The 20,199-nt window shown below is 49.6% G+C and overlaps 1 protein-coding gene across 4 annotated transcripts in view; it reads left to right on the forward strand.

Moving 5' to 3' along the window:
• Impl2 (Ecdysone-inducible gene L2) overlaps nucleotides 1-19,587 on the forward strand; it is a 171,799-nt gene extending 152,212 nt beyond the window's left edge. For 3 of the 4 annotated variants that reach the window (XM_077687974.1, XM_077687972.1, XM_077687973.1), the window contains exons 2-8: nucleotides 8,617-8,775; nucleotides 9,906-9,942; nucleotides 10,043-10,206; nucleotides 14,527-14,767; nucleotides 15,379-15,542; nucleotides 16,912-17,034; nucleotides 18,101-19,587. In XM_077687974.1, coding sequence (XP_077544100.1) covers nucleotides 8,668-8,775; nucleotides 9,906-9,942; nucleotides 10,043-10,206; nucleotides 14,527-14,767; nucleotides 15,379-15,542; nucleotides 16,912-17,034; nucleotides 18,101-18,115 — 852 coding nt within the window. In that variant the 5' untranslated portion in view covers nucleotides 8,617-8,667 and the 3' untranslated portion in view covers nucleotides 18,116-19,587. Of the gene's footprint in view, nucleotides 1-2,687; nucleotides 2,712-8,616; nucleotides 8,776-9,905; nucleotides 9,943-10,042; nucleotides 10,207-14,526; nucleotides 14,768-15,378; nucleotides 15,543-16,911; nucleotides 17,035-18,100 lie in introns of those variants that run through there. The other variant, XM_077687975.1, reaches the window with a different exon arrangement.
• Nucleotides 19,588-20,199: the final 612 nt, after the last annotated feature.

Consider the following 20,199-nt stretch of genomic DNA (forward strand, 5'->3'; position numbering starts at 1 on the left):
CCCGGGCGCCACTTTCGATTGCTTGTGTTGCCACGGCTACAAACACCAGATAGCGCGACTCCACCAGCAACGGCGCTTCCCGGTCCTTTAAGGGCCCCTCTTTTCTGTCTTGTCGCAGGGCTGGAATTTGTTTGATTGTTCGGCGGCCCTTGATGCCGCCCCTTTATCGTCGGCCGCACCGCGTTCGCTCCACGTGCTCCGTCCGAGGGCGATATAAGCTCTGCTGCGTCACTCTCCACTGTGGGTCGATCCCCCGACGCTGCAGCAGTGCACCGTCCAAGGCGCTCTTATCGAACCCTGAACCCTTGCATGCCGTTGCTTGCATCCGCTGGCGCTGCACGTCACGTGACCTCACGCGAACGCTGAAGCTCGCTATCAGTAACAGGGTACGTGCAATGCCTCGGAGATAAAACGACTGCCGGCCGCCTTTTTCTGGTCGTGCCCTTTCCACCGAGCCTGGTCCGATTGGCGTAGCAAACCACGCCTCCGATGGGAGTAATGTACCCGGCTTTCGATCTCACCAGCAGCAGTCGCGTTATACACGCTGGCGTAGTTCTCTAGCTACCGCTTTGCTAATTAACATGTGCTTGGGCAGTGAGTCTGCGGTATGCGTTGTGTCCGTGTGTGATTATAAATATATATATATATATATATATATATATATATATATATATATATATATATATATATATATATATATATATATATATATATATATATATATAGAGAGAGAGAGAGAGAGAGAGAGAGAGAGAGAGAGAGAGATGAAGTAACGTGCTTGTCAGTGGCCTGCTTGCAATTGATTTTTTCCCTTATAACAAACATCAACATTACGCCTTATGGCGCTTCGAATAGCGTGATTAATGCTAAGAACTCGCATCAAGATTATACGGTCGTTGGGAGGTAGCCAATTCGATGAAATAACATAACTAAACCGGATAAGCCTTGTATGCCGACTGCGCTATCGCTGCGACGGGCCATGCAGGGCGCGTTTATGTTCCTGACAGTTGTATCACCTCTCTCTCGCATCGTGCGTGTCGAACCATAAGAAATTGGTCCGTTTGGCTCCGACTGTGCAGTGCAATACAGCAGCACTTGATCAAACCAGCTGAACAGTCCGAACAGTTCCGGAGGCTATATATTCGGCGAACGAGAAGCGACCCGCTTGTCGCTGGGACGGACCCACGCACATGGGCGTCGGGGCTTATCTTCGGCCGCCAGCGACCCGATTTACGTCGATTCACTGTGCCGATTTACGAGAGCGATTGCAGCGCCGCTCGCTGCTGTTGGAGCTTACGCGCATCGCTTTACGCGCGACAGTCAGCGCTCCCTCATCGATACACGTCCTAAGCGAAGTACCCACTGCAGGCGCTGCTCGTTTGCGTACGTCCGTGCATCGAGTGCGAGGCGATCGCAGGGTACAGCGGTGAAACGGGCGGAGAGGTAGTGCACTGTTTCGACAACCACTTTTGCTACTCGCGCAACTTGAAAAAAAAAAAAATCGCTGAAAGGAGGAATTAAAAACGACAAATAGTAACGCAAACATTTGCCGGTTGCTTTAAGCTTACCATCTCATGTTACCCATTGTCGTAGCATCCGCTCAAAGGTTATACCCGCATTCCTTATCATTTTTAGAGCTGCATTGAATAATACTGACGAGCCATAGGAAACACAGTAATATTTTATCTTGTCCATACTTTTGAACCAACGATTACAACACTATTACGTTGAAGTGCGCGCAAGTACTGTATGGCCAATGCATATTTAAAAAAAAAATGTGTATGTGTTTGTGTGCGTGTGTGTGTGTGTGTGTGGGGGGGGGGGGGGGTTATTGGAAAGCGGAGATATGGAACCAGCTTTATTTTCGCTGCTCTCAGGGAAGCCGCAGGCTATTTAAGTTTTATAAAGTCATTACTTCGATGTGAATGCATAGATTAATAAAATTCCGATGAATCGCATTGGAATCAAACCCGGCCGTAGTGGCTGCTTTCACATGGAGTCGAAAAGCGAAAACGCCCTTGTGTCGAGATTTCGGCACACGTTAAAGAGCCCCAGGTGGTCAAAATTATTCCGAATTATTCCGGCGCGTTAAACCCGCAAAATTCAATTGCAATCTATTCACAAGCCACACGAATTCTTGTCATGCGTTGCGGGGGTTGGGGGGGGGGGGGGGGGGGGGGGGGGGGAGGAGCGAAACTGTGTGTTAACATGAGCAAAACAGTACCGAACGGGACAGATTTAGCTACACCAGTGCATGCGTCAACTATGTTCTGTTTCTTTTACATCGTTTGTATTTTTGTGCTGCGAAGACCTTACCGTTTTAATTCGTTTGACATCGAAAGCGGTATGGCGTGCCTCCCCGTCTTTGGTTTGTGCAGTGTAAACTGCGCCCATGACACGAGCACTCCAAAACCAGTCCCGTGGCCGCGCGGGTTGGAGAGGGCGTGGATATTTGAGGAAGAGAAAAAAAGCAGCCAAAGGCGGGGGTAGGGAGGTGTGGTGAAGACTCATCACGCGACCTCGTAATCGCGCGCGAATACTGGGCATTTCATGGGCGAAGCTCCTGAAACGACTTCGTTATCATGTCGTGGGCCAGTCGATCTTCTTCTCGTGGAAGCGCTAGACGTGCAGGCGTAGTCGCCTCCACAATCCGCCCGCACGATTTCAATCACGCAAGCCCGTGGAAAATTCATTCCACTGTCTGAACCGAGGTAAGCAGCAAGTGATTGCGGACGCAACAGCTTGTATAGCCCGTTAAATTTTTTTTTTCTTTCAGATTAACCGCGCTGTGTTTGTACCGCGGCTTGGGGGAACATTCGCTTCGGTGCTTTGCGCAACCCCCCCCCCCCCCCCCCCCCCCCCTCTGTTCTTTCTTCTGCTCTTGGGCCTAAAAGTATCGCAGATGATTTGTCATCGCCAGCCATGTAATATCGTCAGGAAGTTCATTTCATCGCAACAACTTGGGCATTGCTAAGCCGTTGTTTCACCGTTTCCTTTGCGAATGTGGTCACGTGTCATATGTGCATACGTCGGTCTAAGCGCTTAGATATTGGATAGGGCCTTTTCTGTCAGTTTCTCATGCGAATATGTGTCGTGTGGGATCATTAGTCTGGCGTGACAAATCTCTTCTTTAGATTTTTCAGACGACGATCCCCCCCGGCGCACTTTCGATATTTATTTCCCACACCTGCAAGAAAGGGTCCTTGTATGCAAGGCGAGGCGGCAAAGCCTTTATTGACGCGTGCTGTGCAGACATTACGTCCAACGCTTTGCTCATAGAGAACTGATTGATTGTACGGTTTAACGCGGCGACGCAAGGCAGGCGATGAAGCGCGCCGTAGTGGAGGGCTCCGGATTGATTCTGACCACCTGGGGATCGTTAGCGTGCGCCGAAATCTCGTACACACGGTCATTTTAGCCTTTCGCCTCCATCAGAAAAGCGGCCGCCGCGTGCGGGAATCGAACCCGCGACCTCGTGATCAACAGCGAAACGCCTTAGTAACTGAGCCACAGCGGAGGGTTGCTCATGAAAAACTACTAACCGCCGTGCATGGCAGAGGCGGTAAGACATCCGATTCGCAGCCAGAGGGAATCAGGTTAGACTCCGGCCACGACGGCGTTTGATACTTTTCGTTATCTCAGAAAAGGCTTCATACACACAGAGTATATAGTATAGTATAGTTGCAATAAAAACTTAACGGATTCGTAGGAACTTAGGAATAGACCAAACCCGCCGCGGTGGCTCAGCGGCTAAGGCGTTGCGCTGCTGAGCACGAGGTCGCGGGTTCGATTCCCGGCCGCGGCAGCCGCTTTTCTGATGGACGCGAAAAGAAAAAACGCCCGTGCGTACGAGATTTCGGCGCACGTTAAAGATCCCCAGGCGGTCAAAATTAATCCGCAGCCCTCCACTACGGCGCGCCTTATCGCCTGCGTTGCGTCGGCGTGTTGAACCCTACAGTGAATCAATCAAGGAAAAGACCAAAAATAAGTTATTCGCCCTCGTTTGAATGTGCAAGTGGGCACACGGTTGCAGTGACGTGAAATAAGTGTTTATTTAAGGAAATTTGTCTTGGAACACTCAAGCCGAAGATGTATGCCCCGGTGTATGCGTATACACTATCGGCGCCAAGGCGCATGCGCACACTGCAGACCAGTTTGCGCGTGCGGGTGTGCCCGCAGTCCTGCCGGTCGAGTGCCGGGTAGATTTTCTTTAAAAAAATATCTTGTTATGATCTAGCCACGTTGCTCATTGATTGCTCGGATTTACTCTTTACTCCCTAACGTGTTTGGAATAAATGTATTTCGACAGTGCTGCAATTCTAAATTGTCTCAAGATTATAGACGGGGAACGTAATCGTGATTACGTGAAGTATATAATCTGTGCGCAGGATTCTGGTGTCAACAAGGGCTTTATGATTTGCTGTGTTGAAACCAAAGGCGAGTGAAGCGAAGTGTTGGAATGTATATCGGCGCCGCTAGACGGGAATTTTTTTGTTTCCAGGTGAAGGGATGACATAAAAGAAGTAAGTGGTACAGTGAATGAGGGAAACACGGGGCATGATAAATAAATTTCGTGGCCTCGAGCCCGCCAAAAAATATTTTACAGCTTGGGATGACATTTCCCTCAACAACGTAGGTACGACTGCCATTACACCGCGTATGTCTGTTGCGCAAGCTAAGCGATAAGATGAGGGCGTGGGAACGAACAACCCACTCCTGGCTTTTATTCTGTTTGCGCAGCCGAGATAAACGCCCACTCCAAACTCTGGCAGTTGAACAAAAACAGGAACAAAGAAGAACGCAGGTGGGATTTTACCCGCCGCGATGGCTTAGGGGCCAAGGCGTTGTGCATCTGAGACCAGGGACGCGGGTTCGATTCCAGACGCGTCGGCTGTTTTTCTGTTGGAGGCGAAAAGCAATAAACGCCCGTGTGTCGAGATTTCGGCCCACGTTAAAAAAAAGGTGCAGAGGTGGTCAAAAGTAATCCGAAGCCCTTCACTATGGTGCGCCTCACAATGCATGTATAGCTTCGGCGCGTGAAACCTAAATAATTTTTTGATGGGATTCGTATTAAAAGGTTGCTTATAGGAATTAAGTGGTGCCTCACGTTTATAGACTAAAATGGGAAATTTGGGCGCCGCAGAACGTAAAGGGAGATATCTCTGGTCCTCTGGTATCTGGAGATATCTCTGGTCCTGTACGTTATCTCACGACGTGTGGGTTCCTTCACTGACAAAAGGATATAGCTACCAGCGAAATGACTAAAAATTATGTAGGTCCATTATCAAATTAGTGCATGCCGACATTGCGGCTTTCGAAATAATTATTAATTGTTGGAAGCTCCAGTGAAAATATCTGCTGAGTAAATTATGTTTTACAGCCATGGTTATGCTTTTAACACTACGTACATGAATGAACAATTATTGAGATGAAGTGGAATAAGTGGGCCAATGACGAGGCACATCGTATCATTCGATTCGAAAAATGCTTTGATGTTGTTTTTGAACTGAATTAGATTGTACTGAATTAGGTGGAATTTCCTAGTAAAATCGTTGTTTGCCTAATTTGCGCCCTCGGACGCACTGATTGGTCGCTCAGGTGCAACGGGAAAAACGCATCCAATTAGGTTGCGTAGAGTTCAGAGATTGGATCATCTACGAAGCGCTGCAATGGCCTACTCAAAAAAACATAAAAGAAAAATAGAACATCTTGTAGGTCTGCTTGTGCAAAGAGTCCTAATGCGATATCATGTGTTGTGAATTTCCCCGCACACGCACGCAAACGCGAATGAATGTCCGCATTAATCATGGAGGGGAGTAGCCAAATAATGCAATAGCATTTAAATGGTTTTGTGAAGAACGTTGACGCGTCCAATCGCATTTCAACGTTCAGCCCATGGCCCCCCGCTATGCGGGTTGTAACCTACATGCAGCTTGTACGGCAAGTACTTGAGCAAATCGACTGTCGCTGTAACGAACCACGAAGGTCCAGCGCGGGAAGCTGTTTTACCCGCGCTACGCCGCATCCCAAATAAAGTAAAGAACAAATTATATAGTAAAGAAATGTTTACAAACTCAACTTGAAAAAATTTACTTGTTACAATTTTCCAAAGAGACGTTGTTATACTCTTATATTAGTTATAATTTTCGAAAGAACCCGTCCAGCGAAGCTCGTTGTAAACGCGGCACTAGCGGTGTTCTAAATCTGAAACCTGGTCTGTTGCAACTATACTGTTTAACCATGGTCCATTTACAACGAACCTTGTCATTGGCTAAGCCCTGCAGGGACCTAACAAAAGCACTGAAAGGGGCCGTTGTGCTCGGATGTCCATTGTATCAGGATTCGTTATATCGATAGTCCACTATTGCACGCAAGGGCCGCCTCGTGTGGCCAGTAAACACCTTTTGTGGAGGTTGTCCAGCTTTCCTAGCGCTGCGCTGAGCCGACTGAAGGCTGTCTGCAGTAGCTTTCAGACGGTCAATTGCGAGAGTCCGGCGGGAAGACCGCTTGCTATATAGTGCCGAACTCTCATATAAGTATGTAAAGCTCGGATTCTCTCGTGAAAATGGCGAAAGGATACGGACTCCGCCTGAAAGCATGGTCGTGTGACTGCAAGGCTTTGTGAGTGTCTGCCCTCCAGGACGACAGCTACAGTCACGCGTGTCTAATTAGTTCCTGCGCGTTAATTTGTGGGAGTGGCGTCGCAGTTAAGGGTTGATTCACTTGTAGGTCAAAGCGTTTTCTCCCAGCCGAACCTCGTGGTGCAGGCAGCTTGTTCGCGTCCGGCGCGTGACAGCGGTTCGTTATGCGCGCTTTCAATGCGTGTCGCTATCGACAGGCTTCTTTGCAACTCGCCACTCCACTTGATCCCGCCTGATAATCCCTCGCGAGGTTATTTGGTCAGGGTGGGTTCATATCAAAAATGGTTCGAATGCCTGCGGTGGGAAGTTTGAGACGTAGCGATGTACTTTTTGTTCCGAATGTTCGCCTTACGCGGTTCATTAGACAAAAATGCGCTCATCGCGGTGGGTATCATTGCAGGAAAATTACGCCACCACCGCGAGTGCAAGGAATCGTTCAGCGGCCGTCATAGCGGCGCGGAGCAGCGTTTGTATTCTATTGGGGGCAAACAAGGGGTCCGTGTCGTTAGGGTGTCACCTGCATGACGGAGCCAGCTCAGCGCAGAACCGTGAACAACGGGTGTGCGCGCGGTCATGTTGACGAGGCTATTACGGAGTTACGGGATCGCGGATGACTGTTCTGTGGTACCCAGCACGTGCTCGGGGCGACTGCGCATGCGCACAAGCCTGGGAGCCGCCTGCGCACGCGCGCAGTAACGTCGATCGTGTTGCTTTTCCGGGATCGTTTTTCAGGTACGCTACAACAGTATATAGTCACTGCCACGGTAACACGGTCCCGCGAAGCTAAAGACATCATATTGTCTTCGACAGGACGGGTAAACACATCAGCGTATACAGTCACACGTCCGGCGCTTTAGGCGGCTACACGCTCAACCTGCCCGCCTGGCTGGTAAACAGAGGGCGGCTCCTGCGTTTGCGCAGTGCCCCCTTTCTACCCTTTCAACAAGCGATCTTTGTTGTCCGGAAGTTCTTCTGCGGTATATGTAGCCGTGACGAGACACCCTGTGGCTCGTGCTAAGGAGAGATGTTGGCTGCGTTGATCACGTAGCCCCTCTTCACGCGTCTGGCGCGGTGGCGTCGTGCCGCTTCCGGCGGAGTCATGATGATGTGATCAGCGGCGCGTAGGCTTTGATCGTCCCGACCTGTGTGACACATGTCAACACCGGATTTCATGTCCGCGTCCGCAGAGAAGGTGCCAACACCTTTTAGATAGCGCGCACAACTTCAAACGAGTAGACTAATTAAGCCGTCTCTGAGCAATTTGGGAGCAATTGGGGCAAAATTGAAAACGAGGGCTGGGTCACTCCAAAGCAATAATGCGATTCGTTTCACAAATAATTTGTGCACATTTTCATGCATAGCTTATTCAGTACATGGGCTAGGGGCGGCAAGAGGCCATACGGCATCACAATTTTTCTTGTTTGCTAGTAATGCGTGCTGGACGTGTAAATCTCCTGTAGATCTCCTGTAGCAGACACAAGCAAGAACACAATAAAACAGAAAGAAAACAACAACAAAAAAGTATGGTATACGGGTATGCAACATTCGGTTGCCCAATGACTGATGACACTAAAGTATACTCCTATCGAGGTTCTTGCATTTATGAAGAAGCGCTTGACACTTAAAGGAGCTGGTATGTATACCGCAAACGTGTACGTAAAACGGCAATGTTCATTATTTTTTAATTCTTTTGGCTTCTTGTCCGGGATCAATAGCTCGTGTAGATAAAAGCTCGAGCATTTGATGCGCCAGTTTGAGATTGGCGGCTGTCTCCGCGCAATGTGGCACAGTTTGCACATGGTTAACCAAGTGGCGGTTGAGACCGAGGCGGTAGGCGCAATAACGTGAATGTTTCATACGAACGCGTGCTGACGTTTCGTTTTTCTGTGGCTCTTCTGCCGTTACCACCTGCACATGGTTATTTCTTGGAGGACGGCTGAATGATGGAATGGCTGGCCATCTGTGTGTGGCGCAGGAAGCGTGCCTCCGAGTTGAGCAGCCTGCTGCGAGGACCCCTGCGAACGGAATGCGCCCGCGAACTGCGAGCCTCATCAGCGTCCTGGTGCTGCTGCTGCCTGCCGTCCTGGGCAGGTCGCTGGTCGACCAAGGGGCCCGGCAGCGCAACGCCGTCGGGGTCAGTACCGTCTCCCCACTAGACGACAAGGACAAAGCCTCAGCATTTATCGGCATCCGGAGGCGAATGTTGTAGCTCTAGTGACCAAGCTAAAAAGAATGTCAGTGTATGGGGTGGACATAATATCGGCGGCCTTGCAGACGACGGGCACCCGCCTTCTTACCGACACGGTATTGATCCGCCCGCACAATAAAATCCTGGCGGCAACCTTTTATCATCGGGCTTCACAGGCGGATGAAAACAAGTGCAGGGCTATATCCCTAGAATACAGCCTATTTATGCTTGCCATTTTCTTTAGTCATCATTGGACAGTCTCGGGGAGATGTCGGCCCTCCCATTACGTGCAGTGCTCAAACGTTTCCCCCTGTGGAACGGTTTCCGGCGGAACTGAAGCGCAATTTGAGACGCTGAATCTGTTTGTTTATTCTAAAAATGTGTCGCACGGGTTAGTATCTACAAAGATGCCCTTCGGTTAGAGACGGAACCGGGGCCAGAAGTACGCCCCTTCCCTTTTGCATGTGTCTTGCTATCAAAGGTCCAGGTCCCGCATTATTAGCTGCATACGTGCAGATACGGTGTGTCCCCTGAAGTGGCAGCAAATTCTACAGATAAGGCTGAAATTAAAGGTGGGGGCGAAGGGGGTGATAAGCTTTACTACAGCGAGCACGGAGAGTACTGACGCACTCGCATATTTCAAGGGAACAGCAAAACGCGATAACCGCTGCGCTTCTTGTTCGCTTTTCCTTGACTGACAAGAGCGGCAGCAACTCCGTGCATGACCTAGGTCACCACACCCGCGAAATCAGCTTATGCTTCGAGGAAGGGCTGACAGTTTATTACGTTCGTATACGCACGTCGCCAATGCGCCAGGCCTCCCAGATCTTACGATGTCGGCCTTCACGCCCTCACCGCGTCGTCAGAAACGCGTCCTTGAGCTTTGGGAAGGATCTTTGACCGGCTGCCCATCAGGAAAGAGGAAAAGCTGACAAGCACGTGCCGGTTTCCTTTCGCATATTCCCTTTGTGAACCCATTGCCACATTATAGAAAATCCTGCGCTTGTGGGAATGCTGGGCGTTAATTATGTGATTTCGACTTGAATTAAAAGCAAAACGGTTTCTTTCTTGCGCAGCTTTTCGTGTCCAAGGCACAGAGGGGCTCACGAGTCGGTAAGCACTTAACTCTCTAATCCTAGACTCGACTGGGAAAATTCCCGGCGCGGATGCCGTGTTCTAAGATGTTCCTGACTTGGCGCTCGCTTCCTTGCAGGCTCTGGAAACAATCTGCTGCGCAAGTCACACCTGAAGCTTCGCAACGCCCCTCCCGACGTGATGACTGTCTCCGAGTCGGACTCACTCGTCGTGGAATGCGAAGCCGGCGGTAACCCCCCGCCTACCATTCACTGGCTCAAGAACGGACTCCGCGTCGGCCAGGTGAGCACTGCAGTCTGCTCGAGGATAACTGGCGCACATTTTGTTAAATTGTTAGCGATCCTGCGTCTACATCACCTTAATCATTCTTCCACTGCCAATGCGTACACATGCCTGCTCCGGTCACCGGTGCGTCCACAAGCGAGGCAGAATGGTGGGGGAGAGCGGCGGGCGGTGGACCCTATCATTTCCTCTGGCATCGCAGTCATCGTTCCATCGGCCGCAGCACCTCTTTTCACCAGAGATAGGAGGGGGGGGGGGGGGGGGGGGCTTAGATGGCAACATATTCAAACTTTTTGCAACCGTAACCCGGCGGGCATTTAATAGAAATGTAGGCACACTTTCTGTGCATAACTCGCGTCATTTATTACCTGGCTGCTGTGGTTGATCTGAAAAATATATTGGGCCGTTTAAACATGCTCATAACATTAAAGCTGAGCGCGGAAAAATCGCCACACCTGCCCTGGTTTACTTGATAGCGTATTCCTTGCTCCACCAGGACACGCTATGCATGCACATGCACGGCGTGCCCTTCTCTGGCCATTCACGATAAAGTTGTCCCTTGTTTTTCTGTCCGCACTATTATCACCGCTTCTAGCAAGTAATGTATGAATCCGACTACCGAAAGACAACGTTAGAACCTCGCTATTGCGCATTCAGGTGACGATTTTTTTCTCTTTTCATCGGCAGTAAAGGTTTAGTTTATTTGATTTACTTTTGCACGAAATGAAAGCGCGAGGGATGTGAAAGAAGGAATCAAATAAGCCGGTTTATATTTTCAGCTTCTAAGCTTAAGGAACGGATATTAGAGGAAATGCTAGTTGGTTGGGACTCGTATTTTCCTACCGAAAAGAATAAATAAAAGCGGAAGAGGGCGGACACTTCTTGACGGCCCCCAGGGGAAAGAAACATCCGAGAAGCGTAGCGCAGGCAGTGCCCGCCATTGGCGTGCACAATTTCTGCACGTCTTCCCACCACGACCCCCCGAGCAGGCAAAATAAGTAAATAAAAGACTGCCTCCAAGATTGGCTCTTCGCTTGGCTGCGGACCGTGGTCGTTCCTCATTCAGCCCGGGCAGAAGAAGCGATGGTAACCGAGGAAGGCGATAGCAGCGGCTGCAGCTATCGCGAGATGAACGAGCCGACATTTTTCTCTTTTTTCCCACGCTGCATTCGTCTTTTTTTCTGGGTTAATCTGCGGCATACGTGGTCGCGGCCACGCACTCCGCGGTCGCCTCCGCAGCCTTGGTGGTCGGCCCCGAGGGCACGTGGCGGCACGTCGAGCATTTCAGTATCGCACCGCGAACACACATAATGGCTCTCATTGCGAGCGACTGATGCGACAGAAGGAGTGCCTCCCACTCATCCCTCTCTTCGCTGGAGAGGGGGCTGCGACTCGAGCGCGGGTACACGGCCGCTGGGTGCGCTTTTCATCGACGGGCCGTGATTGAAGTGCGCCCTGTCTCAGCTGCAGCTGAGCCAAGGTGAAGCTGAGAACGCCGAGGAATTTGTGTCCCCGTAGCACGCACTGCAGAAGCGGCGGCAACAACGTTTGTCTGAGTAGTACTGAGTAGTATTAGCAGTAGACAGCGAAGAAATTTTGTGCGAATTTCTACGCTTGCGACCCTGACAGAGAGAACACTCTTCAAAATACTGGTATCACAGGGCAAACTCCAAGTGTGACTCCAGGGCCCGTTTGCCCGAACGCGATAAGTATAGGAATAAGTTCTCAACTACAACTTCAGCGCTGTATAGGTAATAAGTCGTGTACCCGAAACAGACAAAAATGCTCGGTTAGGGTAGCGCTTTCGTCGGATTTTCCCGCAACCGGCTTATTTGCCTTGGCCGACTTCGACTTATTGCCGTGTTATTCGTAAGCGGGAACTTAATCGGGAACTTATGCGTACGGGCAAACGGGCCCAGATGAGATGGCAGTTGTGCTCGATAAGAATGAAAAGGAGGCAAAGCTTTAGGTGACGATGTGATTACAGTCGATCTGTTCTGTCTTCGGCACAGTGGGTTCTAGCCACTACATCGGTCCATAAATTGACTGATACGAAACGCAAACGTTATCTATGCGAACATTTATGCGAACATACTCACGAACACGAATATCTCTCGTACTCTAAAGACAATGAGTTCCCTCCGAAAGAGAGAGAGAGAGAGAGAGAGAATAAACATAGAGAGATACTTGTCCCCTTTTGCACTGCTTAAATACTGTGTGCCGGCCTAATCCCACAGATTGAACTGGAGAACAGCGACGTGAAGTGTTATGACTTGAGTTGTATTTGTCATTAAACATTGCCCAAATCAAAAGGCCGAAAAAAATGGACTCAGGAGCTCTAGTCTTCTGCCCTTCGTTGCTTCATGCCATGTTACAAGCTGTGTTTGACGACGAATATGTGCATATGTGCAGGTTCACCCAACTCGCCGCTTTTGTACGAGCACCGTTCTTGTTGTTATGCACCGTATTTAATTCCAAATAGTTTCTCTTTAAAGGGACACTGAAGTGAATTTGTCAAGCTCCCGTTTTTGCTTGCACTGCGTAGACTGGCTCAAATTAGCACACTTTTCATCGTTTATCCGGTTGACAAATCGGTAATTATTTTACAAAGCGCGAAAGAAGAAAAACTACCATGCGCGGTTTGCGGCGGCCGCACCAACTAAAGCTGTGACGTTGGGAGGAGCGGGCACCGTGATTGGACGATGCCCAAGGTCAGCAACCAAGCAAGTTTCGGTTTCGGTTTCGGTTCTGTAAAATACAACTGGTGGCGTTGTTGGATGGGCATTCTCAATAACTTAGTAATCATCGTACCGCGCTTCTGCCATGTTGTCAGCGGTAAAAATGCATAAAGATAAGCCTCCCAGGACGGCTTGGAATCGTAGCATTCACTAGCCGAGACCTACGCAGTGCATGAACGCCCTCCGGGTACCCGTAGACGCCCAAATGTCATGCGCTTTTCCCCCATATTTGGAGTTTGCCTCCCGCATGCCTGTATCGTAAAAAGCGTGTTCGCACCAGGCCAAGGGTCTGTTCATTCTGGCCTGTGCCCACTGCCTGCAAGAGTCGGTGCTTATGTCAACAGCATGCCAACGAGAACTCGCTAGCGCGCCAGTGCCAGCCTGCGCGCGTTTTGTGAACTAGTTCGTGGAGCCATGAACGTTGCGGCCCAAAAAAAGGTGAACTCAATATAGAAAACATCGGCGGAAAACGAAAAAGTTAACTTACAAAAAAAAAAAAAAAAGCACATACCCGCGGGGATTCGAACTCAACTTACAAAAAAAAAAAAAAAAAGCACATACCCGCGGGGATTCGAACTCGTGACTTGCAAAATACTTGCGGTGGCATACCTAGGCCCCAGACAACTCAGCCACGGAGCGGGCTCCGCAGCCTTTGGTAATATAGGGTATATATTGTACAACCAGTTTACACTTTTATTTAGTTTTGGCATTTCAAGCAGCTTAGGTGACTATTTGTTGTATTGCGCTCGTGCAGTAAGCGTCGCCCGAGTTTCCCCAATAGCTCACGTCTAGCAATTGCATTTCGTAGACGGAAAAGCGTTCGCAGATGCGTAGTCGTGCTGCTGACCGCTGTGCCTGTTCGCCCAGCGCAAAAAAGTGCTTCCCGCACCCTAGTTTTACGCTGTATGGTAAAAATATAAGTTGATTTTATTTCCTTAGTACCTATATTGACTTCGCTGACTCTTGTCCCGCCTTCAAGAGACCTTATATTTTCCTACTGGCGTACCAGTCAGCGAAGCGTCGCATGTGCGCTTGTGCAGCGCTTGTGTGAAGCGACCTTGACTTGGAGCTAGATACAGTGTACTAACTAACCAAGTAAAGAAAGGAAGATTCTTCCATTCACAAACATGTCCTGGCTTCGTTTCAACTGAGCGAACGAATTGCGACGACCCGTCGGCGGCCTTCGACGAAACGCTGGGCCGACTGACTCTGTCTGAAGGCCGGGGAGCCGTGCAGTAGCGCAGCCAATTGCGAGCTCGGCTCCTCGTGACGTCACACGAAAACGCCGCAGAAAATGGGCGAGCTTAAAGAGAGGAGGACAGCATTTTCGAATTAATTTTTCTACTAAATAAAATCGCGTAAACGCGCCCAGGGTGGTCGAAACATGGCCTGGGGACTCCGGACTACAATTTGCGCAAGTAATCCCGCAATGTTTACATATCACTTCAGTGTCCCTTTAAGCTGGGAAATTCTTGTTCACACGATGAAGAAGGTCACATGTGATGGGCGTCGCATAAGGGGCACCGTAGACGAACCGGGTAAGTGCAGCGCGTGGTGAGCCCCCGATCTCTTCTGCCCGCAGGACATGAGCGCTCCCGAGCACACCGAGGAGGACGTGAACCCGGAGGGCGCGCCCATGCTGGGTCTGAGCTACACCCGCTCGCGGCTGTTCATCGACTGCGCGTCGGCACAGTTTGACGAGGCCGAGTACACGTGCGTGGCCCAGAACCCGTACCACCGCATCAGCAAGACCACCAAGGTCAAGGTGACCAAGGTCGGCTCCGCTCCTTCAAGCCCCCTGTGCCTCGTCAAGAAGTCCTTCGGTACGCGACCCCAGTCCTTCCGGGTGGAGAATGTAGTTTATGGTTGGTGTCTGAGAAAGAAAAAAATACGCGGCTCTGTGAGACAGTTCTCCGTCGAACGCCGCAAATAAGTTGATGGCACAAGTGAAGGCAATACAGTATAGCAGCGAAAGCAAGTGAGAACGTTACCGATTACCGCATCCCATCGTGATGTTACTTACTGTATGCTCTCAACGTCATAGCACTGTATGTGTGTCACGTGGTAGTTGAACGTGTCACGTGGTAGTTGAAGCGCTCATTAGGTTCAGCATGATGGTGCAAGGACAACTTCCGTTTCCCATCCCACGAGGCGCGATTTCAATGAGTGCAATGCACGTCTGTGCAGCTAGGGAAGAGAGCTTTCTGTGATCGCCTTACCTTGCCTTCAATGGCCAACCGGCTTGCTCAAGAAAGAGTTGTTGAGAAGGTATTGGCACCCCTCTAATGAGGCCCATATAACGTCCACAGATCAGGGCACACGAAATCAGTGCGCCGCGGGGCTCCTGCCGGTAACAATGCCTTCGCTGCCGAACATCTTCGATGCTTTCACGGCTTAGCTCTGAATGTCGCGCTGCTGCTTTCTCTCTCCGCAGTGGCTCCCGGCTCGCCTGCTCGCATCACCATGTGGACGCACACCCGGATGGAGCTGATGGGCAGCACAGTGCAGCTCTTCTGCCGGCCCGTCGGATCGCCCAAGCCCAGCGTCTCCTGGTTCGGTCCCGACGACACCGAACTACAGAACAGTGACAAATACAAGGTACAACCGCGCACCTCCGCCGCTGCACTCATTCCGGCAGCTTACAGTCGGGACGCCATAAGGGCCACACACTGGGAAGTCCCCGTCGGTCGTCTGCACCACAGCGCTGGAGAATGATCAATTTAAGTGACTAAGTGTGCAAATTCGGTGAATGATGAAACCCAACATTCGACTTGGCAAAAAAAAAAAAAAAAAAGCGCATGGGGGCAGGGACAACACCCAAGGCGTGAATGGCGTTTTGCATTGCGCAACGTCCCTGCGCAGATACCCTTCCCCCCAAAAAAATTTAATGCTCAGCCACGTCATTCGTCGAATTTGCACACTAGGCCACTTCGCTTGATCATTCTGGAGCGCTGTGGGGAAGACAACCCACGGGGACTTCTTAGAGTGCAGTTCTATTTTGCTCCGCCTTAAAGGGACCCTGCAACACTTTCCATTCGCGCTTTCGCTCTTTCGTTCGCGCATGGAACCACTGCGAAAGCTATAGTTCTCGCTGGCACTGAGCGGCAGTGCGTGATTTGCTCGTTGCACCAGATACGCCTTCCATTTCTGCTTTGTTTTTGTGGCGTATTTTTAAGTTGCTATCGAAAAGCGTTCATTGCTGCAACTGAAGAAAAGCCGGCCAACAGTCGCTACATGGCCTTAGTGACGTAATTCGAGCGGTCGAAGAACGTCAAGACCGGGAAAGAGAGATAAGTCTTTTGAGCGAGTTTCCAAGTTATCTGATGGACATATAGCAGCTATTTTTGGCTGAGGTACTGCGACCCCATAATCTAAGTACTGGGTGTGTTGGGTGACTACGTTCTGCAAGCATTTAAGATTTCAAAAAAAAGTTGAAGAAAGTGCTGCAGGGTCGGTCCCTTTAAGACCCGCTCTACATTGTGCGAATTTAGCTGCGAAGTCGCTGCTGTGACGCTGCTAGTGCTGAAAAAGCTATCTGTTGCCGCAGCTACAAAAATAGATCGTTTTGCCGCATGAACGGCGCCACAGCAGCGAATTCGTGGGTAAATTCGCACCATGGACAAAAAGCTTGACGCGCTCAGTTTGGTAGGCACCAGAATTTGACGAAGAATTAACAGATCGCGTAAGTTTGAAATGTAGAAGTCTTACTGCTAGCGGATCAGCCAAAATGTAAAATATTGTGTATATATTTATGTTTGTAGCGTTTATTTCTTGATAGCCTTGCTTAAATTATCTAATCATCCGTAAAGTTTATTACAACAGTTTCAAAAGAAGGAGGGGACGTGCAGCAAAGATACGTTTTCTTCGTACTTGTATGGATTCCGTTATCGGTGTGGGGTCGAGCTGATTTCGTGTCAATGGTTTGCTGATCCCTGTGTTCTTTTCCTATTGTGTTCCTTGTGCGCAGGTCCTGGAAAACGGTGACCTCGAGATTCGAAATATCGCCTGGAATGACATGGGCGGTTACACGTGCGCGGCAGAGAACTCGCATGGAGTGGACCGGACATCAACTTTCCTCTATCCTACGCTGGTAAGAAGTCTAACCTGTTCTGTGGTTTTTACATGAACTCGGAATAAACAGGAAGTAATTATATCCTTGCGAAAGAAAAAGATGATTAAAAAATAAATGCATAACGTAGAGTAATTGTTTAGGGTTTCGAATAAACAAAGCAGTCTGCAATAAAGAAGATTAATTGATATGTCAAGGCAGAAGGGTTTTTGCCAAAGCGACATCGGTGCAAACGGGATGCGACAGAAGAGAGAAACGTGGAGGCGTCACGGGTGACGAAAGTGAGCAAAAAACAAAGCAGTAAGGGTAAACTACTCTTGTGAAAAAAAAAGAAAGCATAGAAAAACAAATTAAAAATGGGATAGAATTTAGGGGAAAAAAGTTTTAAAAAGCTTTGCCTCTAAAATATTCCTAGCCTGTTTAGCCAAAGTTCCCCTGTATGACCAATCAGTGCTTCCAAAGGTGAAAATTTGATGAATAACACTTCCGGAAGCAAGGTTTAGCTAAGAAGTATGTTCTACGTTGTGACATCGCACAACTCAGAACGTCATACTACGGTTGCGCAATGTCCAAGTACAGACTAAACTTTTCGTAATAAATGGTACCTTTGCTGGCTCGATCGCAATGCTAGGTTACTGAAGTGATGAAGTTGGGGTGAATCATATGCACAGATGTCCTTCGAGAGAGTCGTTATAACTGTATTTTCTAACATAAAAAGTCGCGTTCAGGTTTCAGTTGCCGAAGCTGCGCGATCGTTGTGGAATTCAACCTCATTAATACTTTACATTCTAGTAATCCATCGCTGTTCATGCTGCTGGCTCTTACCGCCCAAAACTTTGTTTGAAAGGCCCGTAGTCCTGCAAAGAAAGTAATTTTCACGCACGCAACGTTTGTTAGAAGACCTCGCGGAAAGTGTAAAGCCAACTCGTCCCCATGGTGGCTCCTCTGCCACGGCGGCACGATAGGCGTTCAGAACGAGTGTGTCGCTCGTAATTTCATTGTGTACTCCTGCCAGCCCTTCTGAGCTGCTCGTACGTTTGGCAGTTTTTAAGGGCGCCCCCTCTCTTTCGCTCCGCTCTTTTTGCAGCCGGACAAGGTGTAGGTGGAGCACGGCTCTGGTGACCTTGAAGTCGTCGCTGCTTCCCGCATTGTGATGCGAGCTCGTCATCCAACCAGGCTGGATTGTTGTACATAGTGTCGCCGAACATTCCAGTGGTCTGGGCCCACCACCCCCGCCGTGGCCTGCTGCCCGTCCGTGGCCCTCCCTCCTATTTATTGTCGCCCACCCCTCGTGTCATCTGCCTCGCTTCGTGCCTGCCTCGCTGCGTAGACTCTTTCCGAAATGACTGTGTGCACCCCGACTATGACGATGATGTTTAGAGGCTTCCCCTGGCCTGTTCCACGGGGACCCCGTCGCTACCCAGTGCAGTCAGCTGGCGGGAGCTGTCGCGCAGGCTCGTGATCTGCGACGTGTCGTCACTCAACAAAGGTTGTGTCTCCGCATCGTCCCTGGGCTCCCCTCGTCGTCAAAAAAGTCCAAATCGGTTCTCGCCCAAAATCCAAAATGCCGGAGGACGAGTGCGCTACATTTTTGCGCCATCCCTTCTCGACGGGAAGCCCTCTGGTCGCACACTCGCCAAGTACAGGCGGCCGAAGCTGAGCTCAGATTTTAGTTCTATTTAAATGAAACTAGTTCACTTTGTTTTCTTGTTAATTATTACATGCGTTGGAAGGTAACGACAAGTTTCCCACTTGATTTTTTATGTCTCGGTGGGACACCCAAAGAGGTGGCCTAGGAAAACAGGACGGATGCCGGTGGTAGCGAACACGCGAGCGTTGCACGCTGACGTGGGCCGAGTGAAGTCTCATCCTCACGTCATCGCGCATCTCGCCGGACCTTCGGCTTCGCTGTTCCATTCTGATATTACGAAGCCACTTCGAGGTTGTCCCAAGATTCGTTGTGAGCGTCTTGTTAGTTTCGTCATTTGCGCAGCGAACTTGTTTCGGAGCGTTGGGTTGCTCTTTTAGCCCCTTATGCTAAGTCATCTCATTCCCCATAACATCTGTGTTACAGTATTACGCGTATTTTATTTTTGTGTTTTAACTGGCACCCGCCAGCAACCTCCCTCGCGGGTCGTTCGAACCCCACGCTGGCTGCGTACGGCCGCCCGTGTTTTCGGGGTTTATGCGCGGCGTCTGATGACAAGGGACGCTTGGAGAGATGACGATACGTTGAAGGTGAACTCGAAGACGCCATCGGAGAGCTTGTTCGCTAAGTTAATTTCGCGACAACGCTTATACAGGGTCATCGCACTGTTGTTACCTCGTCACGATACGTGTAGCACGCTAGCACGTCGCTCTTGTGTGACCGATGTCTTTCAAGTTGCGGTTTATCGGCTATACATGTATTTTGCTAGCCTGGCAGCTGATCGTGAAATTTCGGAAAGAGTCTATTTTGGGCTTGATTCGAAAAAAAAAACACAAAACTGGTGTACATACATATAGGCGTATAGCAAGAGAGCATCAATGTTGTTTCGTCAAGTTGCGTTTATTAAAAGTTTGTACCTCGTACGTGCAATGTTTGTCCTCGTGTGCTTTATTTTACGGCAGCGCGGCGCACGGATTGCGTCTCAGCTTGCTGCTGCTGGTGATTGTTTTGGTGTGATTTCCTTATTATCGGGGTGACGGCATGTGTCGGCATTGTACAATCCTTTTATTTAAGCTCTGGTATTAGATTGAGGACAACTTAAACTGAGGAATAGATTTAGGACGGCTTAAAATAACTTAAATAGAGGACGACTCAGCGAGCAATGGAAAGGAAGATGATAGGTGTAACGTAAGGGACAAGAAGATAGCGGAGTGGGTCAGGGAACAAACGCGTGTTAACTCTTTCGCTACCGCGCCTATCAAAATCGATCAATTTGATCCATACTTTTGGGAGCGCCTTTTCATAGCGTTCCAAGCGTTTCTCGAACAAGTAAAGCTGTTCGGAGTTAGATCAGAAAATGGTCTTTCAAAATCAGTTTTGTTTTCATTTTTGCAACGGAAACGTGATTTTTGACACGCTTTTGAATCACCTGGTTGTGGAAAAGGGGCGTGGTCATCGCGCCTCAAGGCTACCAACGAAGAATGCGTGCAACTCGTAATTACTCTGCACCAGCGCTTGTTTTTTGCTATCAGGGCGTG

This window comes from Haemaphysalis longicornis, unplaced genomic scaffold (assembly GCF_048455015.1).
Source record: "Haemaphysalis longicornis isolate Haplotype H1 unplaced genomic scaffold, Haemaphysalis longicornis Haplotype H1 scaffold_1, whole genome shotgun sequence".
Taxonomy (NCBI): Eukaryota; Metazoa; Arthropoda; class Arachnida; order Ixodida; family Ixodidae; genus Haemaphysalis; species Haemaphysalis longicornis.